This window comes from Brachyistius frenatus, unplaced genomic scaffold (assembly GCF_029030835.1).
Source record: "Brachyistius frenatus isolate BFR_SWC_R1_liver_20210118 unplaced genomic scaffold, ASM2903083v1 Contig_76, whole genome shotgun sequence".
In the NCBI taxonomy this organism is placed as follows: domain Eukaryota; kingdom Metazoa; phylum Chordata; class Actinopteri; family Embiotocidae; genus Brachyistius; species Brachyistius frenatus.
Window position 1 is genome coordinate 1,149,764 of NW_027210675.1, and position 14,077 is coordinate 1,163,840.

Consider the following 14,077-nt stretch of genomic DNA (forward strand, 5'->3'; position numbering starts at 1 on the left):
CTGCGAATGTGCAGCGCCAAGATTTCCGACTGATCTTGGTCCGAGCAAAACATCAAATTAATTGTGCGCTGACCTCCCACAGACCTGACAGTAGGGCACAAGTACCGGCCTTTGAGGAAGGCTTGACAGCTATTCAGAGGATAAAAGCTCTGCTTTCAGCCTGTGAACAGCACAGTATTACAACCTGAGTTGAGATAATGCTATTCATTATTTGACAAATACAAAAGGAAACACAGGGGAAAAAAAGACCCAAAATATACCAAAAAAACCCATGACTTCTTATCATTGAGCACATTAAAGCAATGCCAGATACAAGACATTTAATGTAATCTATGAAATTATGCTTTTTCCATCGCTTACAAGTTCAAACTAATGATTAGCATCAGCAGCTACCACCTTGAGGCTGAGCCCAATTAGCCCCAGTGGGTACAGGTCACGGTAGTGTGCAGGAAATGTTTTTTTGACTGGGTCACATCTGTCAAAGAAATGGGGAGGAAAACGAGTTGGAACAGGAAAAGAGCATCTTTAGTTACCTTGCGTGATGCATGAATGTCGAAGAAGGGCTTATTTCGGACACTGAAGGGCTCCTTGGTTTTGTCAATCTGTCCGGTCTTCATCTTTTCCATCCGGGGAGAAATTATTTCCTTTTCTATGCATAACAGCCGGATATTGAAATCACACTGGCCAACAGGCTGTCCCTGAAAAACACAAAAGAAAAAAATCTGTTATCTAAATGTACATAAGAAATGTAACTCTTTCACACATGCATACATAGTGCATCTGGAAAGTATTCACAGCGCTTCACTTTTTACACATTTTGTTATGTTGCAGCTTTATTCCAAAATGGATTAAATTCATTTTTTTCCTCAAAATTCTACACGCAATATCCCATAATGACAAAGTGAAAATAGTTTGTTTACATTTTTTGCAAATCTATTAAAAATAAAGAATGAAAATATAACATGTTCACAGCCTTTGCTCAATACTTTGTTGAAGCACCTTTGGCAGAAATTACAGCCTCAAGTCTTTTTGAGTATGATGCTATAAGCTTGGCACACCTATTCTTGGGCAGTTTCTCCCATTCTTCTTTGCAGGACCTCTCAAGCTCCATCAGGTTGGATGGGGAGCGTCGGTGCACAGCCATTTTCAGATCTCTCCAGAGATGTTCAATCGGGTTCAAGTCTGGGCTCTGGCTGGGCCTCTCAAAGACATTCACAGAGTTGTCCCGAAGCCATTCCTTTGTTATCTTGGCTGTGTGCTTCGGGTCGTTGTCCTGTTGGAAGATGAACCTTTGCCCCAGTCTGAGGTCCAGAGCGCTCTGGAGAAGGTTTTGATCAAGGATGTCTCTGTACATTGCTGCATTCATCTTTCCCTCCATCCTGACTAGTCTCCCAGTTCCTGCCGCTGAAAAACATCCCCACAGCATGATGCTGCCACCACCATGCTTCACTGTAGAGATGGTATTGGCCAGGTGATGAGCGGTGCCTGGTTTCCTCCAAACATGACGCCTGGCATTCAGGCCAAAGAGTTCAATCTTTGTTTCATCAGACCAGAGGATTTAGTTTCTTATGGTCTGACAGTCCTTCAGGTGCCTTTTGGTAAACTCCAGGTGGGCTGTCATGTGCCTTTTACTGAGGAGTGGCTTCCGTCTGGCCACTCTCCCATACAGGCCTGCTTGGTGGAGTGCTGCAGAGATGGTTGTCCTTCTGGAAGGTTCTCCTCTCTTCACAGAGCAACGTTGGAGCTCTGTCAGAGTGACCATCGGGTTCTTGGTCACCTCCCTGACTAAGGCCCTTCTCCCCCGATCGCTCAGTTTGGCCGGGCGGCCGACTCTAGGAAGAGTCCTGGTGGTTCCAAACTTCTTCCATTTACGGATAATGGAGGCCTCTGTGCTCATTGGGACCTTCAATGCTGCAGAAATTTTTCTGTACCCTTCCCAGATCTGTGCCTCGATACAATCCTGTCTCGGAGGTCTACAGACAATTCTTTGGACTTCATGGCTTGGTTTGTGCTCTGACATGCACTGTCAACTGTGGGACCTTATATAGACGGTGTGTGTCTTTCCAAATCATGTCCAATCAACTGAATTTACCACAGGTGGACTCCAATCAAGTTGTAGAAACATTCAAGGATGATCAGTGGAAACAGAATGCACATGAGCTCAATTTTGAGTGTAATGGCAAAGGCTGTGAATACTTATGTACACGTGATTTTTTTTTTTTCGTTTTTGATTTTTAATAGATTTGCAAAAATAAAAAATGATGGTATTGTGTGTAGAATTTTGAGGGGAAAAAAATGAATTTAATCCATTTTGGAATAAGGCTGTAATATAACAAAATGTGAAAAAGCGAAGCGCTGTGAATACTTTCCGGATGCACTGTATATTAAATTTTTTTATACTCTGCGATACACATAAAGATAAATAATTATGACACATATGTACAGAATACATAAAGCAGTAAGTAGCCGTGAAACGTTAATTGGACCTGACTGCCCAATTTACCCAGGGCTAGATTAAAACATACATTTTAAAATAAATATCTTTATATTTAAATATTTAGATATTGCCCAAATCACTGATATTGAAATACTGGTAATGTTACTTGTAAGGTTGAGGACTAAAACCTTTGTATTTTGGAACAAGCCAGACATTAAACCAACTTCTACACCCCTGTTACACCAGTTGTAATGAACAGTACATGAAAAGCTTTTTGGACTCCTTTTAATAATGTCCAAATGGATAAATTGCGTAAAGTTTTAAATTGGGGCTTTCAGAAAACGCAGACATCCTTGACTACTTTTTAAACAAACCAAAAAAAAAAAAAAAAAAATCAACAGAAAAATGAATAATAAATATAATCGTTAACCACAGCACTACTTGCATTATAAACCCATGGCGCACACAATAACATCCTCAAACATCAATAAAAGTAACTGTATACAGCTCTTTTTTTAATAGTTACTCAATGGGTGAGCAGTGTGGAGGTGCATAAAGTACGCAAAGCCTTGGACAACAAGACCTTGACATCACCTGAACTCATGGGAATATCAATACCAAAAGAACACAGTACTTTGAAATCAGTTTTCCTGTCACTATGACAACAGCTTCCACACATCTTTGGCCAGACACACTGTTGTTCTCGACAGATAAGCGCATCGACCTGAGCCGTCACTGCCTTTCAAACAGACAGGGCAGAGTAAAGGTGCCTCCAAACCCACCTAGAGGACTGCTGTGAGTGTGGCAGGAAAACGGAGAAGAAAACCAGGAACTCAAGGATTTAATAAATAAAAGCTTGGGTTGAAAATTAAAACTGCCAAGTGCCAACAACAAACATGACGGCATGATCATACTGAAGTGTTAAATGGTGCAGAGGAGTTATGATGAAACCCGACTGGGACGGCTCGGTCAACTGACAGTTCCCACCACGCATCTCCGCTGCTCAATTGACAAAGTGATTTAAAAACAATGACTCACGGACTTCAATTTTATCAGCACAAAAAAACTGTTGAAGAGAGTTCTGAAGATCTGCGAGATGGATGTGAACTGAACGCATGACAACTTAACATTTCATATTTCTCAAGATATCAGAGGGGGAAAAAAGAGCTCAAACTTCAACTAGATTGACAGTTCTTAATTGCCAACTCATTAAAAATCATGACTGGCCAACCTTTCTAGAGCGTCCTGCTGTGACGAGTAGCAAAAATAATGTAATAAACCATCTATGGAAATAGTTTCCAATCTAGCACTCAGCCCAAATGTTTTCATGATATGTATAAAAGGCAGAAAGCAATAGCCCATGAACAATTAAACTACAGATGAATTTCCATTCTTCCACAGCTATATTCAAGGCATTTCACACTGTTCATTATAATGTTTTCTTACAGAAGAAAAGCAATAAGTTCTGGTTTAGAGTTCCTTGGGATCAACCTGAGGGCTCCTAATTTTTCTTTAAAAAAAAAAAGAAGAAGAAATGTCACAATTTCAATTAGACCAAGCAGACACGATGATAATTAGCTTACTGTCACAGAAGAAAAAGAAAAACATCAAATCCTCACATGTGAAAGTGAATAAAGTATTATTCAATAAATCATTTCTTGAAAAATGTGATAATGAGAAATCAGTAGATTAATTGACTACTGGAAAACCTTCCTTCACAGCTGGGTCCAACAATGGAAGGAAAAACACAAAGATTTGGTTTGTCTGGCAAATCTAAAAAAAAAAATGTGTCTACACGTATTCGAATATTGTCTATCCAACACCGTATGAGGTTTTCACCCATTTAAAAGACAGAAAATAACATAAAAATCAAAAACGTGATGAAACATGACACCAGTGGGTTTTGGATCAATATTCTTTGATTTGTATCAAGAGGCTCTGAGCAGGAAGCTGTGACTTGGGGGCATTTGTATTCTGCTTTGTAAGTTTGGTAAAGGCCATCTCTTCTCTCCAGAGCTTTGTATGGAATTATTGGAGATGGTAGATCCTTGTTACAGAATGATGACTACAGCCCAAACGACATAGGATTCTTGGTAAATATACCATCTAAAAGAAGGGAGCAGGTGGAACAAATATTTCCATTTAATTTGTCAGGCAGTCTGTTGTGACTTCAGTCGGATGCCTGTGTTGCCCTGTGTCTGCTGGATGCATCAGTAGCCAACTATTTGCCAACACAGTAGCCATAACATCTTGATATTCCAGCAGCAAGCCATGACCGTGTCTGTCCCTGGATCTTTGTTTGAGTCTGTCATGCTTAAGGTAGCCTGAGCAACGTCTTAAGGGCTTTTTGGCAACTTCAAAAAATGTCCCAGACCAAAAATAAAGTTTGATAAGGTCTCATTTAGGCTTTTTTTTTTTTTAGGACTTGGTTCTCTTTTAGGGTGACTTCAGTAACCACACCACATTCTCCTGGAACAACAGCTGGTATCATGTCCCACACATTCGGCACCATCTGTCAGCTGTGTCATCGGGACAGAACGAGATGTAAGTGTGGATGATTCAAGGCATGTGCTGTCCACGACTGTTCAACAGGAAAACACAGCCGATAAGAATCTTGTTAACCAAACATTACAGGGAATAAAGATCAGTTATATCAGTGGAAACACCGTGCCATTTGTACTTTTCTGCTGTGATTCTAGGAGGCAATTCCTCTCGAATAGCTCATGGTCAGTGTGGACAAATATACTCAAACTTGTAAGCTGCCATTTAGGGCTATTATGCTGCTCCACATTCACTCATCTCTGGAAAGCAATAGCGATGGATCTAGCGAGACATAGCAAATACAAACCTACCAAGAAATACTTTCATCAGCTCGGATATTCATCTCACAGACTGGCTTTTACCGACTTCAAATACTATACACATCCTGCGAAGATCAAACTTGTACTTTTACTCTTGGCAATTTGCCAATCAATTGACTGTATGATGAACAGTCACTGGTTTCATTTATTGATTTATTTGTGTGTATTTATTCATTGCTCTTATTTTTTTCTCAAATAATTCTTCTTATCTACCTTATTTTATGTGTACGTATTTGTAATTTTTTTTTCTTATTGTGTGCACATTTTTGTGTTTCTATGCTGCTGTGACGACTAAATTTCCCCACTGTGGGATTAATAAAGTCTAAGTGTAAATATTTGCCTAATATCATATGGTAGTAAATTGAATATGTTCCACTTTTGCACTTCAATATTTCAAAATGGCCTCCAGTGATGGGGATTTTTAAAAAAAATATTTTCTGACATCTTAAAGTAATTCATTTCAATTTGAATAAACGGTCTGTTGAGTCACTTTGTCACAGAATGAAGGAACACAACGGTGACTAAGACAGTTTTACACCAGTGAATGCTCATGCATTTGCGATTTTACGAAGTATATGAGCCGAGTGTCTGTGGTGACTTTCCCTGGAAAAATCACAAGCATAACAGTCAGTGACGCGTTTTTTAACAGGTTTGCTCTTCAACTCACTTTTGTGTGAAGCTCTATAACTGCCAACTGTCAGACGTCACACAGGTGACACTGTTTGTTTCTTTGGGAATGAAGTAACGTCCAAAATCTGCAATTACCACAGCTAGAATTACCTCTAATCTTCAAAGAGAATAAAAGAGACTTTTTGTCATTGTATCTTTAAAGCCAAACACTGTATCAAAACTTGAATTTGGCAGATTGCAATCAATGAAAACAATGAGAAGTTCCAGCCCTAAAATTCTGAGTCAGTTTAGAAGTGAAACATTTCCTTCAATCCAGAGAATCTGAACATAAATCCAAAATTAGTCGAATATAAACTCTGAAGGCTCTTGAAATACTATAAATAAAACTGAATATAACTAATGCACCAATGTATTCATTAAAAACTGGAAGGAGTCACCTCAGTAACATGAAGGGTTAGAAAACTAAAATCACATAGGTCCCTTTACGAGATAACTGAACTAAGTGCATACGTAAACTATATATACAGACACATTAAATGTTAAACACCAGAGAACAGCCGAATCAGAAATAAAGGCTCCTTGAGTGTGAAGCTGGAGAGGCTAAAGGATGAACTCAAGAATACAGCAAAAACAGTGAGAGCCCTGGGAATTCTGTTGAAAGCTTTGAGACTGTCAAGCAATAATTTTAGAAAATAAAATGACATTATTCACTGGTGACAAAATCAGTATTGGGACCAGTCAACACAGGCTTAATGTGCTGCTTCCCCGGGGATATTTCTAACAAAAACAGAGAGGCTTTTAGACTGTTTTGGCCTAAAACTGTTTGTAAAACACATTCTGTGTCCAGAATGGCTTTGTATAACTGAGCCATTACATGAAAGAAACATGTGAGGGCCGTGTTAAAGCAAGTTGTTTGGAAAATTGTATTTATTCAACGAGGGTTTAAAACCAGGTGACATCACTTACTGCTCGTATGTTAGCTATATCATAAGTTGGATAACAAATGCTTTCAATCTAACAATTCCCTCTGTATTTATCCCGGGGTGTGACGCAGTCAGATCAATAAATGAACTCCTTCCTCTAAAGACAGACATAACATAAAGAGCTGAGAATCTGCTGGTAATATTCAAGTTTTAGATCCACAGTCCAACAAAAAAGACAGAAGACTTTAACACAAAAGAGCCTTCAGGTCCTGCAACTTTATTTCACCATCACACCGGTGTGCCTAAGATGCTGTGAGTCTCTCTTTGACTGTGGGTGACGGTCTATTTGTGTCTAAAAATGTATACTAAGAGGCCAAAGGGCAGAATTTATAATGACAGTCCATCCAGCTATACTGTACGAGCCCCTGAAGCGTACTCTTCCTGATCCTTTATGAGTCACTTTAATTCTGTGAAGGGTTCACCACTCGGACAGAGTTAAAAAACAGTACAAAAATAAATGCATCTCACAGGTCGAAAAGATCTGTCGGATCACTATGTTTCAGCAGGTTTTATAGAGCTGCAAGATAATTTAAAGACCAAAAGATTTATAACTAATCCTTTTTCAAATACCCTCCTATAATTAACACAATAAAACAATGTGAAAAAGGGAATACCATTTTTTTGGATGTACTGTGCTCAGTGAGGGCAGTAAAAGCAGCACATTATTATTCTTTAGATAATCAGGAGCACAACATGAACTCTGTCCTGTGTTGAATATTCAGACATATTTGTCAATTATGGAAAACCATTACTTGCTCGTCAACACTTCAGTACAATTACCCCCATAATGGCCACATAATTTCCATAATGAATGTCCACATGTTCAACCACATGCCTCACATGGAAACACAAGTGAAGACTGATGTCATAATCACAGGCAAAATTAAGATAAAAGAGCGAGCAGAGTGGATGGGATTTGTGAGGAAATTGCAGCACCCGAGGTCAACGGTGAAGGCACAGTTAGCCAGTGGTGGCTGTTACGAGCCACAGGTCCATTATAACCCATCACTGGAACTTGTGTTTATCTATTGACTGGTACCTCTTCTTATCTGCTCTAAGTAAAAGTCCTCATCACCACGAGTTTAACATATAGTGTAGAGGGTTATGCACTCCAGCACAGGCAAAATTCGTTGGTTTTGGAAAGCTACAGACTGTACCTGGAAATGATTTACTCAAGCATAACTAAATGGAACTGATGTGAGTAAAGCTGTCCATAGTTAAACAGATAAGGTTGCTGTGGTGGATGTTATAAGCCCTCCTTCCTGCTCAATTCTTAATGTAGTTAAACCAATTATCTTGTCTAATTCCGCATCTAAGGCATGATTGTTTTGGCAAGATGAAAGATGATGAGGTCAATTAAAGTGTCAGCACATAGGCGGTGATGTCAAGTGCAAACCCCCACAGTTTTAATTCAAAATTACAGCTTTCTACCAAACAACTGCAGACATATATGTAATTGTTGCTGTCTTGTCAGTTCCCCCACAGTGGGGGAGCTGACAGTGACTGATGAGCAGCAACAACTGTCAAGAAAGATAAAAGAAAAAAAAATGTTTTAATACTCTACATAAGTCAATAAAAGTCTGACTCTTCACACACCACTAGATTACCCTAGACGGCAAAAGGGCACAGTCTTGTCATTACACTAGGATTGAAAGCATCCCCGTGGATTGTGCTACACCCCACTTTCCAAACAAGCAGGGCGTCACATTAGGCCACGGGCCAAGCAGGTTGTTGTGTTCTGCCTCCTGCTGCATTTCCACCCTGAGTCTTAGGATGGAGCCTCAGTGCGAAGGAGCTGCCCACCACAGATAATGGAGAAGGCTAATAATGGCCGGCAAGGATCGATACAGCAGAGCTTTACTGAAGGCTTGGTGGGAGTCATGTGGAGCTGCTAACCTCTGCACCGTCTTACAAAGACCTTCCCCTCACCACTGGAGCCTTTATTGAGCCGCTTGTTGTGCGATCCTCCGATCGATGGCGAAAAAGAGGCGATGGACAAACACAATGGCTGAATCCCCGCCTCCCCTTCCCCCATAATATTCATCAAGTTCTTTTTGAGAAAGACAGCAGAGGCTCGCTAAGGGCAAACTGTAAGTTAATTTGTCTCTGTCCCTGCCTGCTTGCCATTAGCAACACGCAGATTTGGTCGAAAGGATGAACTAATTTACAGTTCGGAAGAGTGTTAGCAATTAATAGCCTTGTAATGTTGTCCTCAGGCTATTCCCAAGAAAATTGGCAGAGTTCAAATAATGTAACAGGAGAAACATGCTACTTCACTTATATATAAAAAAAAGAATTACACACTTACTTACACACACACACACACACACACACACACACACACACACACACACACACACACACACACACACACACACACACACACACACACACACACACACCAGATATTACTGCTACCCAAAATAAATGCAAGTAAGTGACTGATCACAGGTTCAATTGAATCCTGAAAATGTTAAAGGTTTAGATATATATTAAATACATTTTTTACATGTTTATCAAAAAACAGTTCACTGTAGCTCAGCAAAACCAATTTCAGCGGTGAAAGGATAGAAACGTATATGTTATAAATATTCATGCATGGGTCAGCCCCCGTCTGGTGATAAAGGTCACACTTTAGTAAAGCCTGGTGCGTGACAGGGTGCGGGGTCAAGCAGAGACATGCTCTCCCCTTCAGCATGCAGAATGTCAAAGCTCTGTCATCTCTATGCAGATTCTGCAGAGCCTGGATGAACGCCGCTCTGCTGCTTGCTACATTTTGATTTTTCAGGTTTGAGGGATGAACAAATCCATTTCCCCGTCAGTGCTTCTTGCTCCGATTTCATATGCTACCATCTGCTGACTATGACCACAGAAATAACACACCCCTTTGATGAACCGTCTAAACAGGAAGAAAAAAGCAAAAGGCAGAAAGGGCTGCAGATAGACCACAGCGTCAATGGCGTGCTCCCAATGTGCACTTTCTTTACTCATGCTTGACATCTTGACCTGGCACATGTTCAGGAGTAACAGGTCAAAGAAAAGACAACACACACTTAAAATGCTCAGGCTACTCACATTGAATTTGATGATGTCATATATTAAATAGCGAGGGACGGGCTGACCATTCACCTTGTCGATGATCATCTCCTGCAGAGATAAAAACAGAGTCATGTCAGGAGAAAAGTTTTTGAAAAAGATATACAATTGAGTGGAAAAGATATATATATATATATATATATATAAAATATGTGCAGTTTTAATATCACAGTACGATCAAAGTGGTGCCCGTTTAAAAGAAGTGATGCAGGATGGGACACTAGAGTCTGAGCACTCTCCAGATGACGCATGTACAGAGAGGGAGCTGCCTGCGGCAATGCAAAGGATGCAAGGAATTGAGGAAGTGGGTGGTGTGTGTGTGTGTGTGTGTGTGTGTGTGTGTGTGTGTGTGTGTGTGTGTGTGTGTGTGTGTGTGTGTGTGTGTGTGTGTGTGTGTGTGTGTGTGTGTGTGTGTGTGTGTGTGTGTGTGTGTGTGTTAAAACCTCTGAAAGTGGTGTGTTTGAGGGGTATGGTGAAGAACCACATGAAGCAGAAATAGCACTGCTCATCTATTATGGAAGGCTCAGGACAACCAACAGACACCTGATTAGCTTTAAGAGAAGTGTTACACAACCATGCGGTGAAGTGACAGCAGAGACGAGCATGTGAACTTACCGTTGCTGAGGTAGTCGAAGTGAAAGAAGGATTGCAACCTTGACGCTTTACCTGAACTGAATGTGAATGTGAAGCACCACGTTTAGGGAGCTATATTTATTCTATTTCCCCTCATAAAATATTCAGGCGACTAGCAGTGTTTGGCTGCAATAACAGAAACGTAAAAGGTAGCAGGTAAGACATCACTGAAGGTCTTCGCTGTTATGCAAAAAATTTATTTTAGGAAGACTCATCCCCAAATTGTCCAAAAGCATGAACACGGGTAAGATGACTATGGTAATTAACCATCATCATGTTAAAGTGCCTTGAAGTGCAATACCACTGAGGGCCACTAGGGGCTGTCTCCAAACACCGTCAGACTTCAAAAGATTCACATTCAAAAAGGATGTCAAAGTGTTTTTATTCCAAACCATTATGGTGACGTTAGCTATATTCACTCCTTCTGAAAATGATTTTATAATTGATTAAATATGAGGCCTCCAAGAGCAGTATGTTTGTGGGCGTGCCTGGTTTGATTGACATGCCTGGGGTGCAGTCAGGTTTCCTTTAAAGGTGGGCAGTCTTTCAGTAAAACCCATTCCTCACTCCTCCCCAGCTCCACCTTCTCATCCAAATATGGTGACTTCTGGCTCTAAAAAAACCAAGATGGCGATGGCCAAAATGCCACTTAGTCATAACTTGTTTGTTTAACTCCCACAAAACTGAAGTGTAAAAACATTAAGTTGTGGTTTTAATGGGGGTTTTGTGCTGAACTTTTTCTTGGCAAGGACTAGCTACTTCCTGGAGTCTCTGCTGGTTGCGAGTACCTGCACCTTAATGAATATTTGTATTGAGTTAAACAATAAACAATCATGAATAAAAAATAATTCAAATGTGTATAGCTGCTGGCTGATGCAATTTTACTTCACATCTCACAGGTCAAAGACACCACACATCAAAACTAAATAATAAAGAGGACTAAGGGAGTGAATGGGAGGTATTCATTAAACTGAAGGAGTGGCTGGTGAGGAACAATGATGTAATTCTAGGAGGATGCCATCATTATGTATCTGGTGCACTGAACCATTTCACAGACAGACAGTAGCGGATGAATACATTTATGTGACCAAGGAAAACCTACAGGAATTTAATCTAGACTGTGCATTCATCCAAAATTGGAACTCAAGTTGATGTAAAGCTCATTAAGAGCTGTGCCACAGAAAAGCATGTAAAGACAAAGACCAGTGGCTGACGATGAAGCATATCAGAGACAACACAGCTGGACTTCCACAGGGCTCGCTGTAAACAGTTAAACACATCCGCCTCTGTGAACTGAGAGCCAGAAGCATCAACAGATGAATAAGCACCAGTCAAAACAAACCTTGTAGCAATCTAAACACACATCCGCACTGCTCCGTCACTGTGCTAAAATTAGGTGATCTGTCGGAGTGAGGAAACCAAAAACGCCACATCAGTCAGCGGCAGTTAAGCCAAGAGGAAGCAGATACCTATTTTGCATAAAACTGCCACACTGTGGAAAAAACAACAACACCGGGAGCAAAACAAAAAGAATAACAGGCCACTTCTCTGTTATCTTCAGCGCTGGAATACCAAACATAAACCCCGCCAGACATGTATAAACAAACCTCCGAGTACATGAACATGGAGCAATTTCCTTTGCTGTGGTCTCAGGGAGGGATTGTGATAATGACTCATGTATGTGCACCTGCTGCTGGAGGGAGCTGTGACCTCCGTGACCTAAAACTGCATAAACACGCCAATGAAAGTCTGAGCTTGGTATTACAGCATGAGGATAAGTCTCCTATCCCCGCCGCCGCCCCTGGGGAGCCCATGGGGAGCACACTGCAGAGCACACTGCAGAGCTTTACAAAAAAAAAAAAACAGAACAAAACACAGACGGGGAAACTGTGAAACATTTCATGAGCCATTTCTCCAGGACATGGGTGATCATTTTCCTGTTGGCCGTCTTTTGCAGGCTCAGACTTGAAACAAGTTCTTCTTTCACCTGAAGTTTAGCAACTGATGTCAATTATCCGCCAGACTGAGCAACAGGGGGGGCAGGACGGGAAGGTTAAAGTTGGGTATGAAGGGGACATGCAACTCCAGCCAAGTACAGAAATTGGTCATTTGTAGTATTTTCATACAAGTTGCAAGAAAACGTAGCGTGGCACATATAACAATTTAACAGAAACTATGACTCAAAAGAACAGCTACTCACCCCATCCAGTAAAGTGTTTGATAAGTGGACGCGTGGATCCTTCCGGAAGGGAAACTCTAGGTTTGCTATGTGGAAGATGGTGTTGTCTCTGTCGATCATGAACACTTCATTTTTTCCGTTGATCAGCATCATGTACCTGTGGAAGAAGAGGTGGTCGTAAGTACAAGCTTACACGTTTTTTTTTTTTTTGTATTCGTATTGTATTTGTGCTCGTCGCAAATCTTGCATGACCGCTAGCGAGCTGATCTGTAGACTGCTGTTAGTGTTGGTATTTAATCTTATAATGGATTTTATTGAAGTGTAATTTCTTTTGGATGAAAATACTATTTATTATGTTTTAACTACAAGCCATGAAACCGTCACCAGATTCTGATTCAAATATCGTTAAATCCTGATTTGTGCACAGAAGTATGTGATATAAACTTTTTAAAACTGAGCCTCGCCCACTTTAAACCACCACTAAAAAGGACGGAGAGGGGAAACAAAGAAACACAGAAATGTCTGATGAAAAAAACAAAACTCTTCAAACAATTTTGGCAGAAAACAGACCGTTCCTTTAGGACCCATCACTCACAAGAAGCTTATTGAGAAAACATGTTTACAGCACCTCATTAACTAGCAGCTATGTTTTTGCATTCATTATTGAAGTTTTGGAGAGTGGGCAGCTAGCAAGTCATTTTCATGCATTGAATATATATAAAAAAAAAACTTCCTGATGGATAGTTACACTCATATGCAAAACAAGTTAGCTAGCAAGCTAGCAAGTCTGCCAAAAAGTAGCCTGACAAGTTATACAGTCATGTGGCCCAATGTGTCACGAGCATCCTCACTACAGTATGTTTACCGATTACATTAGAAAAACAGTATCTTGGTAGAACTGATTCAACGTGCAGAGTTTTTCCAATTTCAGACACAGAATGTTTGATTGTTTCCTTTGGGGTTATCATCAACTATTACGACCCTTGTGTCGCTTAATTAATACATTTAGCATTGCTCTGCTCAAACCGAATTCCTCCAGGTAAACAAAGAATGACTATAATTTTCTTAAATTAGTTTACTTGGGGGATTGAATTTGGTAATCATACTTAAAAACTGAAGTGCTGTGAGCAAAGAGAAACAACACTTGAGATTTGGGGCTACACTCAGCTCTACAAAATAACAAAGAGCCTGTGTGCATGTCTCTAATGTGGAAATGCGTCGCATTCAGTTGAAATAAAACAAGGTGAATGCGGAAGAG

General features: G+C 40.4%; 1 protein-coding gene across 1 annotated transcript in view; it reads right to left on the reverse strand.

Annotated features, from left to right (window-relative positions):
* Positions 1-14,077, reverse strand: part of rngtt (RNA guanylyltransferase and 5'-phosphatase) — a 78,765-nt gene that overhangs the window by 43,159 nt on the left and 21,529 nt on the right. The window contains exons 9-11 of the mRNA XM_069708539.1: positions 12,841-12,976; positions 9,987-10,058; positions 534-698 (exon numbers count right to left, since the gene is read on the reverse strand). Of these exons, the coding sequence (XP_069564640.1) occupies positions 534-698; positions 9,987-10,058; positions 12,841-12,976 (373 nt within the window). The remainder of the gene's footprint in view (positions 1-533; positions 699-9,986; positions 10,059-12,840; positions 12,977-14,077) is intronic.